The sequence below is a fragment of the Saimiri boliviensis genome, chromosome 15 (assembly GCF_048565385.1).
Source record: "Saimiri boliviensis isolate mSaiBol1 chromosome 15, mSaiBol1.pri, whole genome shotgun sequence".
NCBI classification, from domain to species: Eukaryota; Metazoa; Chordata; class Mammalia; order Primates; family Cebidae; genus Saimiri; species Saimiri boliviensis.
The window spans coordinates 19,218,460-19,238,375 of NC_133463.1; the positions used below are offsets into that span (position 1 = coordinate 19,218,460).

Below are 19,916 nucleotides of genomic sequence, written 5' to 3' on the forward strand. Positions count from 1 at the left end.
TATGGGACTTTACATAGGGATTTTAAAACTATAGTCAGTAATAAAATGGCAAGTCTAGAAATACTTAGAACAGCATGGGCTATAGCTCACTGAAGAAAGGAAATTCTTCATATTAGCCTTCAAAAGTAAAATGTATCTTCAGTAAGTATCCGCAGAACAATTTAAAGGTGCTCCCATATAGTTATTAGGTTTTCTTTTAATATCCCAAATGTGGTCATTCATTTTAGTTCTTAATATGTTCAGTTCTTGAGAAATAACTGTCTTTTAATTATAGTTTTTAATGTAAACTGCACATGTGCTTTGCCTACCTAGTGACATTATAAATGTCCTTGGAAGAGTTTAATAAGTTATCTACGTGAAATTCTTCAAGGAATTCATAGACAAACACGAAAAAGTACCAAGTATATGCATCTGGCTCCAAAAACCAGACCCGATTTTATATTTGTTTATATTTGTATGCAGCCATACCTTACATTTAAGAAATGGAAATAAACCTACATGACTGGAAATAACCCAACATTTTGGTGACTAACACTATACATTATACCTTTATTCAGTAGAAATCAGTTTACTAAACCAAACTCATTACTTAGTAGAATATTTTTATGGGTTTTTATCCAGACATTCGCCATTAGACACAGTTTCTCAAATCACATGTGTTCAATGTTTAGAGTATATTTCTTAAGAATTGGCTGGGTGCAGTGGCTCACACCTGTAATCCCAGGTCTTTGGGAAACCGCGGTGGGCAGATCACAAGGTTAGGAGTTTAAGACCAGCCTGGCTAACATAGTGAAACCCTGTCTCTGCTAAAAATACAAAAGTTAGCTGGGCATGTGGCGCATTCCTATAATCCCAGCTACTTGGGAGGCTGAGGCAGGAGAATCACTTGAACCCAGGAGGTGCAGGGTGCAGTGAGCCACATTGCATCACTGCACCCCAGCCTGGGTGACAGAGTAAGACTTCATCTCGATTTAAAAAAAAAAAAGAGTTTAGGATAATGGCTTTTAGACTCCCAACAACTAATAACAACAAAAGTAATGGTAGCTAATGATTATTAGCTATAAATAATGTTCTTAGCATCTGCCAGACATCCTGCTATAAACTTAGATGCATTATCTCATTTAATCCTATAATAGCATTATGAGGTTAAAATATATATATATATGTGCTTGCGTGTGTGTGTGTGTGTGTATATATATATATATATATATTTTTTTTTTTTGCAAGAAGTCTTGGAAAGGTTCAAGATTAGTAAGTAGGAGAGACAAGATATTTGAAAAAGGTTTCTAATTCCAAGAAAAGTTTGTATTTAAAAGAAAAGAAAGGTTTGTGCTTAATATTTATTTCTAAACTGCTATTTCATGAGCTTCAATTATCGACAAACAAAACACTGAAAATACTGGACAGGCTGGGCATGATGGCTTATGCCTGTAATCCCAGAACTTTGGGAGGCCGAGGGGGGTTAATTATTTGAGCCCAGGAGTTCAAGATCAGCCTGGGCAACACAGTGAGACCCTGTCTCTACAAAAAAATACAAAAATTAGTCAAGGATGGTAGGATGTGCTTATGGTCCCAACTACTTGGCAGGCTGAGGCAGGAGGGTTGCTTGACCCCAGGAAGCAGAGGTTGCGGTGAGCCTAGATCACGCCACTGCACTCCAGCCTAAGTGACAGAACAAGACCCTGTCTCAAACAAAAAAAAAAAAAAAAAGAAAAGAAAAATTAAAAAAAAGAAAATACTAGACAATAACTTGTTAAGAAAGTGTGCCTATGCATTTTTTTAAGTTTTTTTTTTTTAAACAGTGTAAGTTAAACTAGAGTTTTGGTGATATTCACTTAATAAATTTATCACTATTTCCCAGTTACAAGGGATTTCCAGAAATCCTTATTTTTTTTAATTAGTGTGATTTTCAGTCATCAGTGTTATAGTGTTAATTTTTATTCATTGTCGGTAGTACCTGAGGAGTTGGACAAAGCAATATGCTTCTCCAAGTTTTGTAGTCAGTCTGTTTAGAGTTCACAGTAGGCAGTTTTTGAGAACTTACTTTTTGGAGATAAATTGCTTCATTTTAATTTTAATGTATAATTAACATGTAATATGTAACATATATTCAATAAATACAATGATTCTCATAATTTCTAGGTGTATTTCTTGTGTGATAGGCAGCATGAATTTAAAAATAGCCTCCTTAAAATTTACTTATCTTGTGCTCATCTATTGTATAACTTGATAATTGCATAGTCTGATGTAAATAATTTTAATTGTTTATATCTCTCTTCCAGATTTTATTAAACAAAGACGAGCAGGACTAAATGAATTCATTCAGAACCTAGTTAGGCATCCAGAACTTTATAACCAGTAAGTAATTTTTGTTGTGTTCTAAAGAGACACTGAAACCAAATATAAGAACACTGAATAATTCTTAAATAAATTGTGTTCTATGAAATGTTCCTATGCTGTATTTGTTTGTAAAGTCTTCCTTGAGTATTTTCTTCCTGATACTTTTTCTCTGCTTTTCTCTTTATCTCTTCTTTTTTCCTTTTGTACTTGCATTAGTTTTATAGATTAAACTTAAAATGAATTTGCATAATAAATTAAAACATCTTGCTAATTATTTGATATTATATTTTATCTATACTTTCAAAAAGCATTTAAGTACCTGCTAGTTGCATTGGGAATATAAAGTTAAGTGTTGTCCCTACCTTCCAGAGGCACCGGCTCCCAGTGTAGTGGGAGAGACAGGCATATACTAATAAACAAGTCATTGAAGGTGGATAATTTTTAAGATAGAAGTGCTAGAAGATAACAGAGAAGGAAGCAGCCATCTCTTCTTGAGGAGGTCAAGGAAGGCTTTCTGGAACTTAGACGATATGTAATCATTCAAGAAAAAAAGATAGCGAACACATTCCAGGCATAACAGGATACAGAAAGTCTGAACCATCAGGACACAACATTTCATGGTGACTGGAGCTGAGCAGATTTTTGGAAAGAAGATGAGGTGAAGGAGTTGGCAGGGGTTGGGCACACATGCCACCACTTCTGCTCCACCTGGGACATTGTTCTGTTGACCCACATGAGGCCTCCAAACACAGCATTCCATTAGCCATTAAGATGAAGGCGCTTTCCCAGCCCTGTGGGTATCTCATGCTGACAGGTTTAAACCTTCCTTCTGTAGCCAGTAGCTCCCAGCTAGGAAGAATAGGGGTCATATCAGAAATACTTACAAAAACATTGGTAGATCTCTGGTTTGGTTTGTATTTTCATTTTTGAGTCCGGAGGTCAGTTTATGAGTATTCATTACATTTATTATGGTTGGTAATTTATGGTATAGTGCTTGTATGTATAAAGTATTCTAAGAGGAAATGAAGAGGTTAAGATATTTGGAGAGCTTTTCTGCAGCTCACTATCTGTGTAAAATAAAGTCTGCCTATGGGCAGTGGTGTAAACATGACACACTTTACAGTCTTCAGAACCACAACACTGAGGGACTGTATTTTTGAGTAATTGTTCTAGAAATGATTATTACTATTTATATGGCTCTTGATAGTTCACAGAAGCCTTCTACTATTTTAAACAGGCCCTCCGGCCTCCTTTTAAAATTTACCTAATTAAACTTACCAAATTACTAAAATGCTAACACTGGATCTCCTCTGAAGGTCTTCTGGTCAGAGATAAGTATTTCACCTGATGCTCCCAGGTAGGGCAAAGGTTAGGCAGGTCATGTAGCCATGGACGCACCAAGATTAGATAGTGCAGTAAGAACAGGTGTCTTCTGCCACTTCTTGCAGATGGCAGAAGGGCATGAATTTTGGTAGGATCCTTGCACTCAAACAGTTCCCTTGTCTAGTCTGTTCCTCAGTAAAAAGTCTTTTATTATTTGGCTCTTTGTTTAATTATTTTATAAAACATTATGCCTTTTCCTGGGGACATGCTATGCTATCTTCACCTTAGACCCACCCTTCTAACCTCTGAATATTGCCATATACACTGGAGATTACTTTGAATTGGCATATTACTGGCTTGTGTGAAATCTAATTCATGCATTCAAAGTTTGAATTTGTCTCTTCCTTTAATGGAGCTGGCATGGAATAAGTATGTAATAAATGGTATTGGTTATTACTTCTAGTATTCTGAATTACTCAGAACTCCTGACACTGTATAATAAATACTAAATATTCATTCTGGATCTTGATGTGCAGTATTATAAAGATGTTATATTTGGCATTAAAATTCAACTAAAAGCAATTGGATTATTTTAAATTGCCAGTTTCCAAAACATTATATTGTGAAATACACAGTTCTTACTGTACAATTCAACCGATTTTTCAATATATGTACACTCTGTAACAATCACCATTCCATTCATGATAGAAGATGTTTCCAGTGCCTCACAAATGCCAAGAGTTTTTTAAACTTAATTTTTAAATTTTTTTTTTTCTTTTCTTTTCTTTTTTTTTTTTTTTTTTGAGACGGAGTTTCGCTCTTCTTACCCAGGCTGGAGTGCAATGGTGCAATCTTGGCTCACCGCAACCTCCACCTCCTGGGTTCAGGCAATTCTCCTGCCTCAGCCTCCTGAGGAGCTGGGATTACAGGCACGCACCACCATGCCCAGCTAATTTTTTGTATTTTTAGTAGAGACGGGGTTTCACCGTGTTGACCAGGATGGTCTCAATCTCCTGACCTCATGATCTACCCGCCTCAGCCTCCCAAAAGTGCTGGGATTACAGGCTTGAGCCACCGCGCCCGGCTAATTTTTTTTTTTTTTTTTTTTTTTTGGAGAATGGAGTCTCATCATGTTGCCCAGGCTGGAGTGCAGTGATGTGATCTTGGCTGACTGCCATTTCCTCTTCCCAGGTTCAAGTAATTCTCCTGCCTCAACCTCCTGAGTAGCTGGGATTACAGGTGCCCACCACCACATCTGGCTAATTTTTTATATCTTTAGTAGAGATGGGGATTCACTATGTTGGCCAGGCTGGTCTTGAATTTTTTTTTTTTTTTTTTTTGAGACAGAGGCTCACTCTGTCACCAGGCGCCAGGCTGGAGTGCAGTAGCGCAACCTCGGCTCACCGCAACCTCCGCCTCCTGGGTTCAAGCAATTCTCCTGCCTCAGCCACCTGCATAGCTGGGACTACAGGCGTGCGCCACCACGCCCAGCTAATTTTTTTGTATTTTTAGTAGAGACGGGGTTTCACCATGTTGGCCAGGAGGTCTCGATCACTTGACCTCATGATCCGCCCACCTCGATATCCCAAAGTGCTGGGATTACAGGTGTGAGCCACCGCACCCAGCCAATCTTGAACTTCTAACATTGTGTTCCACCTGCCTTGGCCTCCCGAAGTGCTGGGATTACAGGCGTGAGCCACCGTGCCCGGCCAAACTTAATTTTTTAACTGACGTTTTCTTTTAGCAAAATACGACATTTCTTATTTTCTAGATCTCTTCTGTTGTTAACAGAACTTTAATTTTCACGCTCTTCATTGGCATCAAGCTATTCTTAAAATAGTAGAAATTTAAGAGAGCAAGAAGAAAAGCCACTCAGCAAGTATATCTTGAGCACCTCCTATGTGCCTGTTATTATTGTTAAGGAAATGTACCTTATTTTTGTTTTTTATTTTTTTGAGAGAGTCTCGCTTTATTGCCCAGGCTAGAGTCCATTGGCACAGTCTTGGCTCACTGCAACTTCTGCTCCCCAGGCTTAAGTGATTCTCTCACCTCAGCCTCCTAAGTAGCTGAGATTACAGTGTGCACCAGCACACCCAGCTAATTTTTGTGTTTTTAGTAGAGATAGGATTTCACCATGTTGACCAGGCTGGTGTTGGAACTCCAGACCTCAGATGATCCACCCATCTCAGCCTCCCAAAGTGCTTGGATTACAGCACTTTTCAAGCTAAGCTATTACTTTGTTTTATGTTTATTTTTGAGACAGAGTCTCACTCTGTTACCAGACTGGAGTGCATTGGCGTGATCTCAGCTTACTGCAGCCTCCGCCTCCCGGGTTCAGGCAGTTCTTCTGTTGCAGCCTCCCAAGTAGCTGGGACCACAGGCGCGTGCTACCACGCCTGGCTAATTTTTGTACTTTTGGTAGAAACGGGGTTTCCCCATGTTGGCCAGGCTGGTCTCGAACTCCTGACCCCATGTTATCTGCCCACCTCAGCCTCCCAAAGTGCTGTGATTATAGGTGTGAGCCACTGCACCTGACCAGAAACTAATTTTTAAATGATTTTATTTAAAAAAAAAATTAAATTATTTTCAAGCTAGACTAAAATGTTAGTATTTCTCTCATCTCTGGATGGAAAAGGGTTTTCTGAGCATGTTGGCAGTGATGACATTATCACAAAATACAACAATGAAAAATTTGACTAATAAAAACTTGGTGCATAGCGGCTCATGTCTAATAATCCCAGCACTTTGGGAGGCCAAGGCAGGCAGATCACCTGAGCCCAGGAGTTCAAGACCAGCCTGCGCAGCATGGCAAAACCCCCTCCTCCAGAAAAAATGCAAAAAATCAGCCTAGCATGGTGGCATGTGCTGGTAGTCCCAACTGCTCAGGAGGCTGAGGTAGAAGGATCACCCAAACCCAGGAAATCGAGGCTACAGTGAGCCATGATTTTCCCACTACAGTCCAACCTGGGTGACAGAGTGAGACCCATCTCTAAAAGAGCAAAAACAAAACTTTCAAACCCCCAAATCATAAGTAAGTAAAGTTGAATACCGGAAACATAGAAAAAGCTTTCTATGATAAAGGATGACAGATAAATACATTTAACATAGAAAGAGCCCATGCAAATGCTTAAGACACCAAAAATGAAAAAAAAGAAGGACAAAGCACATTGAATGGCTCACAAAAAACGACACAGAAATGAGTTATTATCAGAGAAACTGAACATTTCCTTATGTATTTAAGTGAAATGGAAGCCAAAGTACCTTATTTTAATTTTATTGCAGTATAACATAGAGAAAAGTGCCCAGATAAGGACTGTATAGCTCAATAAATTATGAGAAGTAAACATAACTGAATTGTATATTCCCCCAGGCCAAGAAAGAAAATATTACAAACACCCCTGCGATCTCTTACACATCCTCTTTTCAATCTCTATTTCTTTCTTCTTTCCCAAAGGTAACTACCAGCCTGACTTTTAACAAAATAGATTAGTGTGCCCCGTTTTTGAACTTTATATAAATGGAATCATATAGTCTGTGTTCTCTGTCTTGCTTATTTCCCAGCAATGTGAGAGTGATCCATGTTGTCACATGTAGCTATAGTTTATTTTCATTGCTATATAATGTTCCATTGTATGAGTATACCACAGTTAATTCATTCTACTGTTGACGGGCATTTGAGATACTAATATTTCTATTTTCTGACTATGATAAATAATGTTTCCATTAGCATACCTTTTGGTGTACATGTGCCAAAATTTCTGATACGTCGTGAAGTAGAACTTGTGGGTCGTAGGATATGTATATGTTTAACTTTAGTGGATAGTGAAAAATAATTTTTTAAAGTGATTTACCAGTTGTACACTTTACATCAGTGTATGAGATTACATTTCTTACGCTTACCTCATTAACACTTAGTATTGTTAGTCTTCCATTTTAGCCATTCTGGTGAGTGGGTATAAAAGGTATCTTATTGTTGCTTTAATTTTGCATTTCACTTATTACTGAAAGTGATACTGAGTACTTTCTCTTTAAAATATGCTTTTTTCACATCAAATTGTCAAAGATCTTACTATAAAATGTAACATTCAATGCTAACAAAGACTGAGAGCCTTCGAGATGTTCATGTACTGCTAGAAGAGTATAAGTTGGTACAGCTGCTCTGGAAATAAGTTTTACAAACTATTTGTTTTATACTGTAAAAATGGTTTATAATTCAGATGAGTAATTTTATTTTTAAAAATCTGTTCTCAAAGTCTTAGCATTCTAATACTATGCCAAAGATTATCAAGTGCAGCATAATTTATGGTAATGAAAAGTTGGAAGTCATACTCTCAAGTGGAAGAATCATTGGGTAATTTTTAGTACATTCATGTTATATATCGTGCATCTATCAAAAGTGATGGTTTACAAATGCTTATAATGTAATTGTAAAGTAAAAACATTAAAGTTTAGTGTAACATAATCTTAAACGTGCAGAGAAAAAGACTGAAATAAAATATGCCAAAATGTTACTAGTGGTTGCTTCTATGTGGTAAGATTGAAAATCCCCACCCCTGCATTTTATAAACCTTCTTTATTAAGTTAAAAATTCACCATTTAAACTATTCTAAAGTGTACAGTTCAGTAGTTTGTTTGTTTGTTGTTGTTGTTGTTGTTTGAGACAGAATCTTGTTCTGTCACCCAGGCTGGAGTACAATGGCTCACTGCAATCTCCACCTCGCGGGTTCAAGAGATTCTCCTGCCTCAGCCTCCTGAGAAGCTGGGACTACTGGTGCATGCCACTACACCCAGCTAATTTTTGTATTTTTGGTAGAGACAGGGTTTCACTATGTTGGCTAGGCTGGTCTTGAACTCCTGACCTTGTTATCAGCCTGCCTCAGCCTTCCAAAGTGCTTGGATTACAGGCGTGAGCCACCACGTCTGGCCCAGTAGTTTTTAGCATATTCACAATGCTTTAAAACCATCATCACTAATTATGTCACCCCAAATCTAATCTAACATTTTCATCCCCCTAAAAAAAACTGTACCTCTAAATTCTCTCTTCCCCTAACCCTTAGCAACCACTGTTCTACTTTCAGTCTGTACGGATTTGCCTATTAAAACGAAATTATACAGTAGGTGACTTTATTTTTTTGCCTTTGTTTACTTAGAATAATGTTTTTGAGGTTCATTCATGTTATAGCATGTGTTAGCGCTCTCCATTCCATGGATAACACCACATTTTGTTTATTTATCTATTGGTGGAAATTTGGGATATTTCCACTTTTTTGGCTATTATGAATAATGCTGCTATGAGGAATCGTGTGAGTTTTTATGTGAACATATGTTTTTATTTGTTTTGGGTCTTTGCCTAGGTTTGGAATGGCTGGGTCATAAGGTAACTCTATATTTAATTTTTTAAGGAACAACCAAACTCTTTTCCACAGTGACTACACTAGCCCAACTCTTTTTATATTTATTTTTTTCCTTTTTTTTTTACTTTTAGAAACAAGTTGTTTCTTTGTCACCCAGGCTAAAATGCAGTTGTGCAATCTTGGTTCACTGCAGCCTCAGCCTCGTGTGCTCAAGGGATCCTCCTGCCTCAGCCTCCTGAATAGCTAGGATAACAGGTGCACACCATCATTCCTGAGTTTTTTTATTTTTATTTTTTGTGGAGACAGAGTCTTGCTGTGTTGCCCAGGCTGGTATCTAACTCCTGGCCTCAAGTCATCCTCCCACCTCAGCCTCACAGAGTATTGGGATTACAGGCATGAGCCATCACTCCTGGCTAAGGCCTCCTTTTATTAAAAATAATTTTTCATCTTTTGAGTTTCCTCTGAAGAATGTATATTATTTGATTAAATAATTAAGAACAAACTGGGGAGAAGGTGCCAGGTATGGAGATTTAATGCTTTCCCACACTGGTCATGAGTTCATGTGTGGCCCATCTCTAATTTTATTCCATTTTTTTCTCTTCATCCTTGATCTTCATAGCCATTTCTTCATCCCCCCTCTTGATACCCACTTTAATATGTTTGATATATGTCCTTAGATATCTGTGTATCTTTAGTAAACAGGCTGACGCTTCGTGTCTCTGAGTATTTAATGTATGTATAAATGGTGCTATGCTATAGTTTCTTGCTTCTGGCTGCTGACTGGTATTCCCTGTAGGCAGTTACCATAGTTAACTTATTTCCCTGGTGGTAGACGCCTATGTTGCTTCTAATTCACTGTTACAGAAAATGCTACAATGAACATCATAGTTACATGCCTTTTGCTGGACCTGCACATAATTTTTTCTGTGGTTTATCCCTAAAATTGGAATTTCTGGGCCCAGGGAAAATGCATACAGTTTTACCAAATATTGCCAGATTGCGTTTCAGAAAAGTTGCTTCATTCTGCATTGTCACCAATATTTGAGCATGTCTGTTTCCCAATTTTCTTACCAACTTTTGATATTATCTGTTTTTCTAACTTTTGCCAGATAATGGACATAACATGATATCTCATTATCATTTTAACTTGTATTTCTCTGATTATTAGTGAAGTTACGGGCATCTTCACAAATTTGCTTGCCATTTGGGTTTTCTCTTCCATGAACTGCTTGTTGATAATCTTTGCCCATTTGTCTGTTGGTTTCTCCTTTTTAAAAAAACTAATTTGCTTATTACTTTTATAATAATGAATATTAACTGATTTTGTTTTACTTTCTTACTGTAAATGCTAATATAGTTATTTCTATTTCAATTTTCTTTTTAAAAGGGACAAAGGCTGTAGAAATGCTGTTGAAGTTATAATAAAGTTAGTTTTTGTTTTTAGTCCAGATGTCAGAGCATTCCTTCAAATGGATAGTCCAAAACACCAGTCGGATCCATCTGAAGATGAGGATGAAAGAAGTTCTCAGAAGGTAGTAAGAGGAATTGTCTTTCTTAATAGAAAAAATATCATCCCCCAAAGATGAAAGTAGTGGCTTTATGACACTTACTTCAAATGAAGTAATTTCATCCATCATAGTTTCTACTATATAGAACGCATAAAAGCAAATGTATATAGCTCTTACAGATCACTATTCCTTTTTTTTTTTTTTTTTGAAGTGGAGTCTCACTCTGTCACCCAGGCTGGAGTGCAGTGACACAGTCTTGGCTCACTGCAACCTCCACCTCCTGGGTTCAAGTGATTCTCTTGCCTCAGCCTTCCTAGTAGCTGAGATTACAGGTGCCCACCACCATGCCCGGCTAATTTTTGCATTTTTTAGTAGAGTTAGAGTTTGACTGCCTTGGTCAGGCTGTTCTCAAACTGCTGGCCTCAAATGATCCAACTGTCTTGGCCTCCCAGAATGCTGGGGTTACAGGTATAAGCCATTATGCCCAGCCCACAGATCACTATTGTTATAAAATATATAGAATGAGTACTTTTTATACTAAAAAGTAATACAAGTTAATCAGACAAATTTGAAAACAGTAGGTAAAAAAAAAGTATTATCCCATATTATTGTACCTGCACCTGGAAATTTTTAACATTCTAGTAATTTTCTCTCCAATCTTCTCTAACATACAGGGTTTTTAAATTACCGAATTTTAATTATGCAGTGTAAACAATTTTGTATTCTGTTTTCTTCACTTTACATGTTATCATTATTGCCATACTTGAAACTATTTTGAATTTTGGCCAATAGAAAAGGCCTTCTTGACCACATTACATCCCTCTTCCTCTGTATTGTCAGGATTTTATATATAGGATAGTCAGTATATGTCAGTTGAATCAACTAATTTTTATTTCTGTGATATATGTGCATAATCAATATGTGTTCCTAATAGAGAACAGGGTAGTCTTGTGGGTTTTTTTGACACTGAGTCTTGCTTTGTCATGCTGGAATCAGTGGCACAATCTCAGCTCACTGCAACCTCTGCCTCCCAGGTTCAAGTGATTCTCTTACCTTAGTCTCCTAGGTAGCTGGAATATAGGCATGCGCCACCATGCCTAGCTAATTTTTATATTTTTAGTAGAGACGGGGTTTCACCATATTGGCCAGGCTGTTCTCAAACTCCGGACCTTGTGATCTACCCGCCTTGGCCTGCCAAAGTGCTGGTTTTACAGGTGTGAGCCACTGTGCCTGGCCAGTCTTGTTTTTTAAACTAGATTGTGATAGCAATAAGTAAAATAAGCTTGTGCCTTATTACGAAGATGTTTGCAGCATTTACCTTCAAAAATTATGTGGGAGAGGTAAATTGTAATAATTTAACTCAAAGTATTATGCAGTAATTATAATTACAAATATTATAAATATATTTTCATAATTCAAACTTTTTTTTTATTTTTCCTGTAGTATTTCAGGACATAATTCAAACTTTTAAATAACTATTTTTAAATATGTACATGAAAATCAGAGATGATGGGTTGAAACACAGTTTTTCTTTATAATGCCTTTTCATTTTGTTATGGTTCTGTTTTTGTTATTTAAAAGATAATATCGTGCATTGGAATATTACTATCCCAGGGCTAAAATCTTCATTTGGAAAAAAGACATTTTGTGTGTGTGTGACTACTGGAAAGTAGTAATTTTTCTTCTCTGATGCCCCAAGAGGATTCTCAGTTAAGAGAATAAATGTAATCTTTACATCTGTGACATGGTTGCTCCTAGTACAATGTAAAAAGCTTAAAAAAAAAAATCTGTGTAGCTGGTCAAAAGAGAAACAACAAACTGGGAATACATTTTTAGTAAGGCATACAAAGAAATAGCGTCTGTGTGAAAAGCTCATACAAATGGGTTTTTGAATTTGAAAAAAATGATACTTAATACTATAATAGTTAAAGGAAATGGGACATGGAGAACAATGTTCAACCTTGATGCCATCAGCAAATGAACATCTTAGATTTTTATTGCTCTATCAAATTAACAAAAATGTAAAGTAAAGAAAATACTGCAGAACTGGTAACAGTAAGGTCAGGTAAAATAAGCACCCTTGGTCATCATTGGTGTCATAATTTTATGCAACTCTTTTGGAAAGCAGTTCAGTAATACATAACAAATATAAAAATGTTCACATCAGGAATTGATGCAAATGAAATAATCCACACAGAAAAAAGCAAAAGATCTTTATTTTAGTATGATCTGTTAAAAACACCATTAGACTCAACCTAAATATTCACCATTTAGTGTTTGTCCATATATATTATATATTTTCAATTATTTTTAAAGATCAGATGTTAAGCTTTGACATATTATTAGGTGAAATCAGTATTTAAAACTTACATACATATTCACACAGTATGATTTACAATCAGTTTTTGAAATTATGAAAAACCTATATGAAAGTAGTGTAAATATTTCCAAAATTACATATTAGTAAGGTTATGTACTTTAAAAAACATTTTTCCACACCTGTAATCCCAGCTACTTGAGAGGCTGAGGCAGGAGAATCGCTTGAACCTGGGAGGCAGAGGTTGCAGTGAGCTGAGATAGCACTCTTGCACTCCAGCCTGGGCAACAGGGTGAGACTCCATCTCAAAAAAAAAAAAAAAAAATCCTGATATTTTCAACATTTTCCAACTCTTAATATTTCTAATTGAAAAATGAGTCTATTCAAGTAGTATTTTAAAGATTAAAATCTATGTAACCATGATTTTCTATGTTTTGCTTGCTACTCACGTGAGACTTTATAGGTTTAGGTCATTTGAAGAATATCTTGCCTTGCAATTGTAGACAACTGGCCTTGAAGACCGAACCAAGCTGAGAGATTTCTGGGTTCTGCCACTGTTGGCTTTAATCTGAGTTTTGTTCCTTTTTTCTTTTTTTATCCATAATGTCTGAAACTTGCACTAGAATCCCTTGAAGTTTTAAAATACTGATAAAAAGAATCTCTTTAAAAAAGGAAAAAGCCATACTTTGTCGTATAATTATAACTATTGCTTAAGAACTTTGAAGTAAATAACTAAGTGAATTCCTAGCTAGAATATTTTAAAGGGCATCTGGACCTACCCCCTTATTTATAAAGAGAAAAATAGAGGCCAGGGGAAGTCAAGAAACATAAATGATCTCAACTAGTGTTAATTCTATTAATAAGTTATACCTCACCTTCAATTTAGTGACTAGATACTGTCTTCAAAAATAGTAAGTAGAGTGAAAAATTGTCTAATTATATATATCCCAATAATTTTCATCATTTCAGGAATGTGCTCCATTAGGAAATCCTTGCCTAAATAATAAAATCTAATTACATATTAACATACTTCAGGGGACAAGTTGTTCATGTTGTTTAATCTGCAGTATATTTAATCCTTTTCCTTCATCTTTTTTCTTTTTGAGATGGAGTCTCTCCCTGTTGACTAGGCTGGAGTGCAATGGCACGAGCTCAGCTCACTGCAACCTCCACCTCCTGGGTTCAAACAATTCTTCTCCCTCAGTCTCCCAAGTAGCTGGGATTAAAGGCACCCACCACCATGCCCAGCTAATTTTCGTATTTTTAGTAGACAGGGTTTTACCATGTTGGCCAGACTGCTCTCGAACTCCTGACCTTGTGATCCAACCGCCTCAGCCTCCCAAAGTGCTGGAATTACAGGCATGAGCCACCGTGCCTGGCTATCTTCCTTCATCTTTATAAGAAAAATTTATTGAATGGAAAATTAAACCAGTTATCTGCATATTCATTAAAAGAATAAGTGCATTGAAATTACAGCTCAGTTTGAATTACATTGTAAGAATCAACACTGAAATATTTATTTTTTTCTTCTGTTTCTATTATTTGTTTGTTTTTATTTTATAGCAGTTTCCTTTTTACTTTTTTCTTCTTTCTTTTTTTTTTTTTTTTTTGAGATGGAGTCTCACTATGTCTCCAGGCTATAGTGCAGTGGTGTAATCTCGGCTCACTGCAACATCTGCCTCCCAGGTTCAAGTGATTCTCCTGCCTTAGCCTCCTGAGTAGCTGGGACTACAGGCACACACCATCATGCCCAGCTCTTTTTTGTATTTTTAGTAAAGACAGGGTTTCGCCATCTTGGCCAGGATGGTCTCGAAGCCTGCCTTGGCTTCCGAAAGTGCTGGGATTACAGGTGTGAACCACCATGCCTAGCCTTTATAGCAGTTTCTTAGTAGAAAGGGACACTGTAGCCGGGTGCGGTGGCTCACGCCTGTAATCCCAGCACTTTGGGAGGCTGAGGCGGGCAGATCACGAGGTCAGAGATTGAGACCATCCTAGCCAAATGGTGAAACCCCGTCTCTACTAAAAATACCAAAAATTAGCTGGGCGTGGTGGCGCATGCCTGTAGTCCCAGCTACTCTGGAGGCTGAAGCAGGAGAATTGCTTAAACCCAGGAGGAAGAGGTTGTAGTGAGCCGAGCTCGCGCCACTGCACTCTAGCCTGACGCCTGGTGACGGAGTGAGACTCTTGTCTCAAAAAAAAAAAAAAAGGACACTGTAATATTTAAACATAAAAGGCCATTCTTAGGTTAACATTATGCCACAACAGGACTAATCTCATTTAATGAATTTTTTATGTATAGGTGTAACAATAGGAAATAAATTTGGATTGTAACTATAATGCAGGTGCCAATGTTGTTTTTCATAAGAATTTTTTCTTTCTTTCCTTCCTTCCTTCCTCCCTTCTTTCCTTCCTTTCTTTTCTTTCTTTCTTTCTTTCTTGAGACACAGCCCCTACTGGAATTAATGGGAACTTAAAGTGTAAAGAAAAAAGATGGAGCCCCACTCTGTCACCCAGGGTGAAATGTAGTGGTGCTATCTTGGCTTACTGCAACCCCCACCTCACGGGTTCATGCAATTCTCTTTCCTCAGCCTCCTGAGTAGCTAGGATTACAGGTGCCTGCCACCACACCCAGCTAATTTTTGTGTTTTTGGTAGATATGGGGTTTCACCATATTTGGCAGGCTGATCTTGAACTCCTGATCTCAGGTGATCGGTTCACTTAGGCTTCCCAAAGTGCTGGAATTACAGGCGTGAGTCACCACTCCCTGCCTGAAACTCTTTAAGAACTTTTGAAGGCTGAGATTATTTCCCTTTATTTTAAAAAATAGTTTATATTCTAGAGATTATAAATTTGAAATGAATTTAAGTAAAAATGTATATTATATATGTCTACCATAAGAAATTTGATGAGATAAAATTTTCTTGGCTGGGTGGAGTGGCTCACGCCTGTAATCCCAGCACTTTGAGAGGCCAAGGCAGGTTGATCACCTGAGGTTAGGCGTTTGAGACCAGCCTGGTCAACATAGCAAAACCCTGTCTCTACTGAAAATACAGAAAGTAGCCGGGCATGGTGGCAGCTGCCTGTAATCTCAGCTACTCTGGAGGCTGAGGCAGGAGAATCATTTGAATCCAGGAGGTAGAAGTTGCAGTGAGCCAAGATCACACCATTGCACTTCAGTCTGGGCAACAAGAGTAAAACTCTGTCTCAAAAAGAAATATTTATTTCCTCTGATTAGAGAAGTTTTTAAAAGCTTTTTTGCACGTATAGCTTATATGAAGTATAATTTATACAGAACACTAGTATACGTATTTGAAACATTTATATCTGATTTAATTATCTCAATGTATAAAGAGTTTAAAGTTCATTTATGTGAAGCGAAATTTACTTACACTTGGCTTTTATAGAAAATGCCCACTCTGATAGGATCACTAGATTAATCTTCTGAGATTTTTTGAGTTAAAATTTTAGCTAATTATTAATGAACTAGAATATTTTATCACTTAAATTTCTTTACAGCATACTAGGTAAATAAAGATTTACTTCTAAATAAATACCAAGGCTTAAGCTTACTATGTTAACTGTTGCAAAAGAGAAAAACCTATATAAAATTTTGGTGCTGCCATAGTGCTAGAATTAGAAAGAAAAGCAGTGCTGTCTATGTTTGCTTCATCTGCATTTACCTACCATCAAATTAAAACTGAAAATCCGGCATTTGCGATCATCATTATCATCATCCTATCATTTCTGTCTTTGATAACCTATTTGAAAACTTGAAAAATGAAAAGCCGTTTTTAACCAGTTTTTAAAAAAGTGATCTCCCTTAAATTGCGGTTTCAATGCCCACCTCTTCCAAGGAGCGTTCCTCCATTTATTTCATTCATTTACCTACTTAGAGCTTGATTTCTGGCTTACCTTTTTTCTTACAACAGTTCTTGAAAATTACTGTGATGAAAATGATTGTTTTTTCCAATTAAATGTATTTCCAAGTAAGTCTATACCCTTACTGAGAATCAGAATCCTGGGTTTCTTTAACATGGCAACAAACCAAATATTTGTGGTATAGTTATAAATGTTTTTCAGAACATTAATTAACAATTTTTGAAGCTCCAATAAGAATGTTGTTTTTTTTCCCCCGTCTTAACAGCTACACACTACCTCACAGAACATCAACTTGGGACCATCTGGAAATCCTCAGTATGTTTAATTTGTTTCAAACAACTCTTTAACTGAATTTTAGGAATATCTATTTTGAGAGTATGCAGATATGTATAATTATATTAATTTAACTGGAGGCCTTTGAAATATAACCATAGTTATAGTGAATACAGTGCTGTCATATGCTTGACTGATTTACTGCTCCAGCTTTTCATTGCTTTAAGTGAACCCTGAGATTTTAATCCACAAATTGTTAATTGGGTTCTGCTGTTTTGTCATTATCACTTCTCTCTCTTTCTCTCTCTTTCTCTCTCTCTCTCTCTCTGTGTGTGTGTGTGTGTGTGTGTGTGTGTGTGTGTGTGTGTGTGTATTTCCAAGGGACCAAAAGTCCTATGATGTCTTCTGAAAAAATAGCACTCTCGCAGGCCTAGTTGACATTCTGCTGGTGTTTGGTATGATTGGTGTACTCCAGTTGTTAGCCAACTTGTTCAAGAGGAGTCATAATGGACATTAGCACATTAAAGGCTATTAAACTTTGTTTACCCAGTTTCTCCCCATATTCCCAGACTAATTGATTTGTAATGTCTGCCATGGTTTGGAGAAGGAATGTAGTGTTGCTGCCCTTACTTGTAATTATCCTTACAGGCATATTACATTTATTCTGAAGGGTTTTTTAATTCTAGGCTTTCTCTACCCTTTTGCTCTACTTGGAGAATGATTATAGGCAGATGGGAGAAGTGGTCCAAGGACTGTCCTGGGACACTTCAACATTATGAGGTCAGGAAAGAACTAAGACTAAGAAAGAGCAGTCAGTAAGATCAGAGAAAAATGAGGAATGTGGTTTCCTGAAGTCAGGGGAAGAGTGTCTGAAAGAGGAAGGAGTTGTCTCTGTTAATGTGCTGATAGGGCAAGTAAGATGAAGACTGAAAGTTGACCCCTGGATTTCATAAGTCATTGGTGACTTTTAATGAGCAATTTCTATGATATGGTTGTTAGTATAAGACCCTGATCAGAAAGGGTTCACAAGAGAACCAGAGGAAAGGACAGCAGGTAGAGACAACAAATTTATAAAACTTACTTGAAGAGTTTTTGCTTCAAAGGAAAGCAGATAAATAGGATGCTAACTGGAAGTTTGGTTTTGAGCATTCTTTTCTGTTGTTCATAGCATCATGAACAAAAGTGGCAGCACAAAAAATGGATTTTTTTTTTTTTTTTTTTGAGATGGAATCTTGCTCTGTCACTCAGGCTAAAGAGCAATGGTGCAGTCTTGGCTCACTGCAGCCTCAGCCTCCTGGATTCAAGCAGTTCTTCCACCTCAGCCTCCTAAGTTGCTGGGATTACAGGCACCCACCGTCATGACCAGCTAATTTTTGTATTTTTGTAGAGACGGGGTTTCACCATGTTGGGCAGGCTGGTCTTGAACTCTTGATTTCAGGTGATCTGCCTGCCTCAGCTTCCCAAAGTGCTGGGATTACAGGCATGAGCTACCATGCCTGGCCAAAAAATGGAAATTTGCTTTAAGTTAAGGTTTATCCCTAGCGGTTAACAATGAGGCTTGGAGTATGGCCTCATTCACCTATTTACAATGTTTGAGGGATCTGCATGTTTCTCCCTGTTAGATTTGTTTACAAAGTTAATTCAGTACCTCTGCATATCTTTAAAGAATAAAATAGTCTAAAGAGCAGGTTTTTGAAGAAGAAAAACATCTAAATATAGTTAAGTGTTTATCTCACTCATCTTTACCTGTCTTTATTTAACCTAGTCCTGGTTTTACTCTCATGTTTGAATTAACTTTATTTTGATAATGAAGCAAATTTCAAATCTAAATGGATTTATTCCCTTCTTCCTGTACAACTTAAGAATTCAGACCATGTTGGAGGAAATGGCTCTTCTGGCTGCTTAAGCTCCCCTTTCTGCTGTCATGTGTTTTTGCCTACATAACAGCCAATGCTATTTTTACCTGATAGGCCAACAGAAATAAAAGGGCAGTCTTAGTATTCCCTCTGGCTTTTCTCTTCCTGGATTTCCTATGTTACCATCCATGAGAATAAGCTGAGAAGCCTTCTATCTTTAATGTACAATAAGTGATTTATATGTGAAACACTGTAATGACTTTTTTATCCATCATAAATCATTCCTAGCATCTTTACTAGGTATTCCAACTAGCAACTTCGTTTTCAGAATTACCTGCTATGCTATATATATTCCTTAGAATGTATCACTAAGTTTCCTCAACAACACCAGACCATGTAAAATTGGTTTAGATAGAAGGTATTTTGAGTTCAAAACTCTGCATGTAGGCTATGCATATATCTTTTCTCCCAAAGAGAGTATTATTGAAGTTCCTCTTAAGCAGAACTAAATGAGGCTTAAATAAAGTTAGGAAATGTTTTATCTAATCAGAAAGTAGATATTACTATTCATGTGACCTATTGTGTATGAAAGATGAGATACTCAGCAGGAAAGCTGGAGTTCATATGCTGAAGTATTTTGTGCCCAATATTTATTTATAAAGAATGAAGTGCTAAGAAATGTTTAAAAGTTAATCTTTCCAATTTTTAGGATGCTAATTCTTATTGTTAATTTATTTCAGTGCCAAACCAACTGACTTTGATTTCTTAAAAGTTATTGGAAAAGGCAGCTTTGGCAAGGTAAGAGTGTTTTGTGAGGTTTTTGTTTGGTTTTGATTTTTGGTTTTTTAGAGATAGGGGCTCGCTCTGTTGTCCAGGCTGGAGTGTAGTGGTACAGTCATAACACACTTGAACTCCTGGGCTCAAGCCATCCTCCCACCTCAGCCTTCTGAGTGGCTGGGACTACAGGCACACACCACCACACCCAGCTAATTTTTTTATTGTTTTATAGACAGGGCCTTGCCCTGTGGCCCAGGCTAGTCTCAAATTTCTTTCCTCAAGTGATGCT

At 37.1% G+C, this 19,916-nt stretch overlaps 1 protein-coding gene across 7 annotated transcripts in view; it reads left to right on the forward strand.

Moving 5' to 3' along the window:
- The window catches only part of SGK3 (serum/glucocorticoid regulated kinase family member 3), a 148,354-nt gene that overhangs the window by 98,633 nt on the left and 29,805 nt on the right, over window positions 1-19,916 (forward strand). For 5 of the 7 annotated variants that reach the window (XM_010330727.2, XM_074386718.1, XM_010330728.2 and 2 more), the window contains 4 exons: window positions 2,283-2,358; window positions 10,462-10,549; window positions 16,987-17,036; window positions 19,591-19,648. In XM_010330727.2, coding sequence (XP_010329029.1) covers window positions 2,283-2,358; window positions 10,462-10,549; window positions 16,987-17,036; window positions 19,591-19,648 — 272 coding nt within the window. Of the gene's footprint in view, window positions 1-2,282; window positions 2,359-9,148; window positions 9,273-10,461; window positions 10,550-16,986; window positions 17,037-19,590; window positions 19,649-19,916 lie in introns of all 7 variants that reach the window. The other 2 variants (XM_074386721.1, XM_074386720.1) reach the window with 2 other exon arrangements.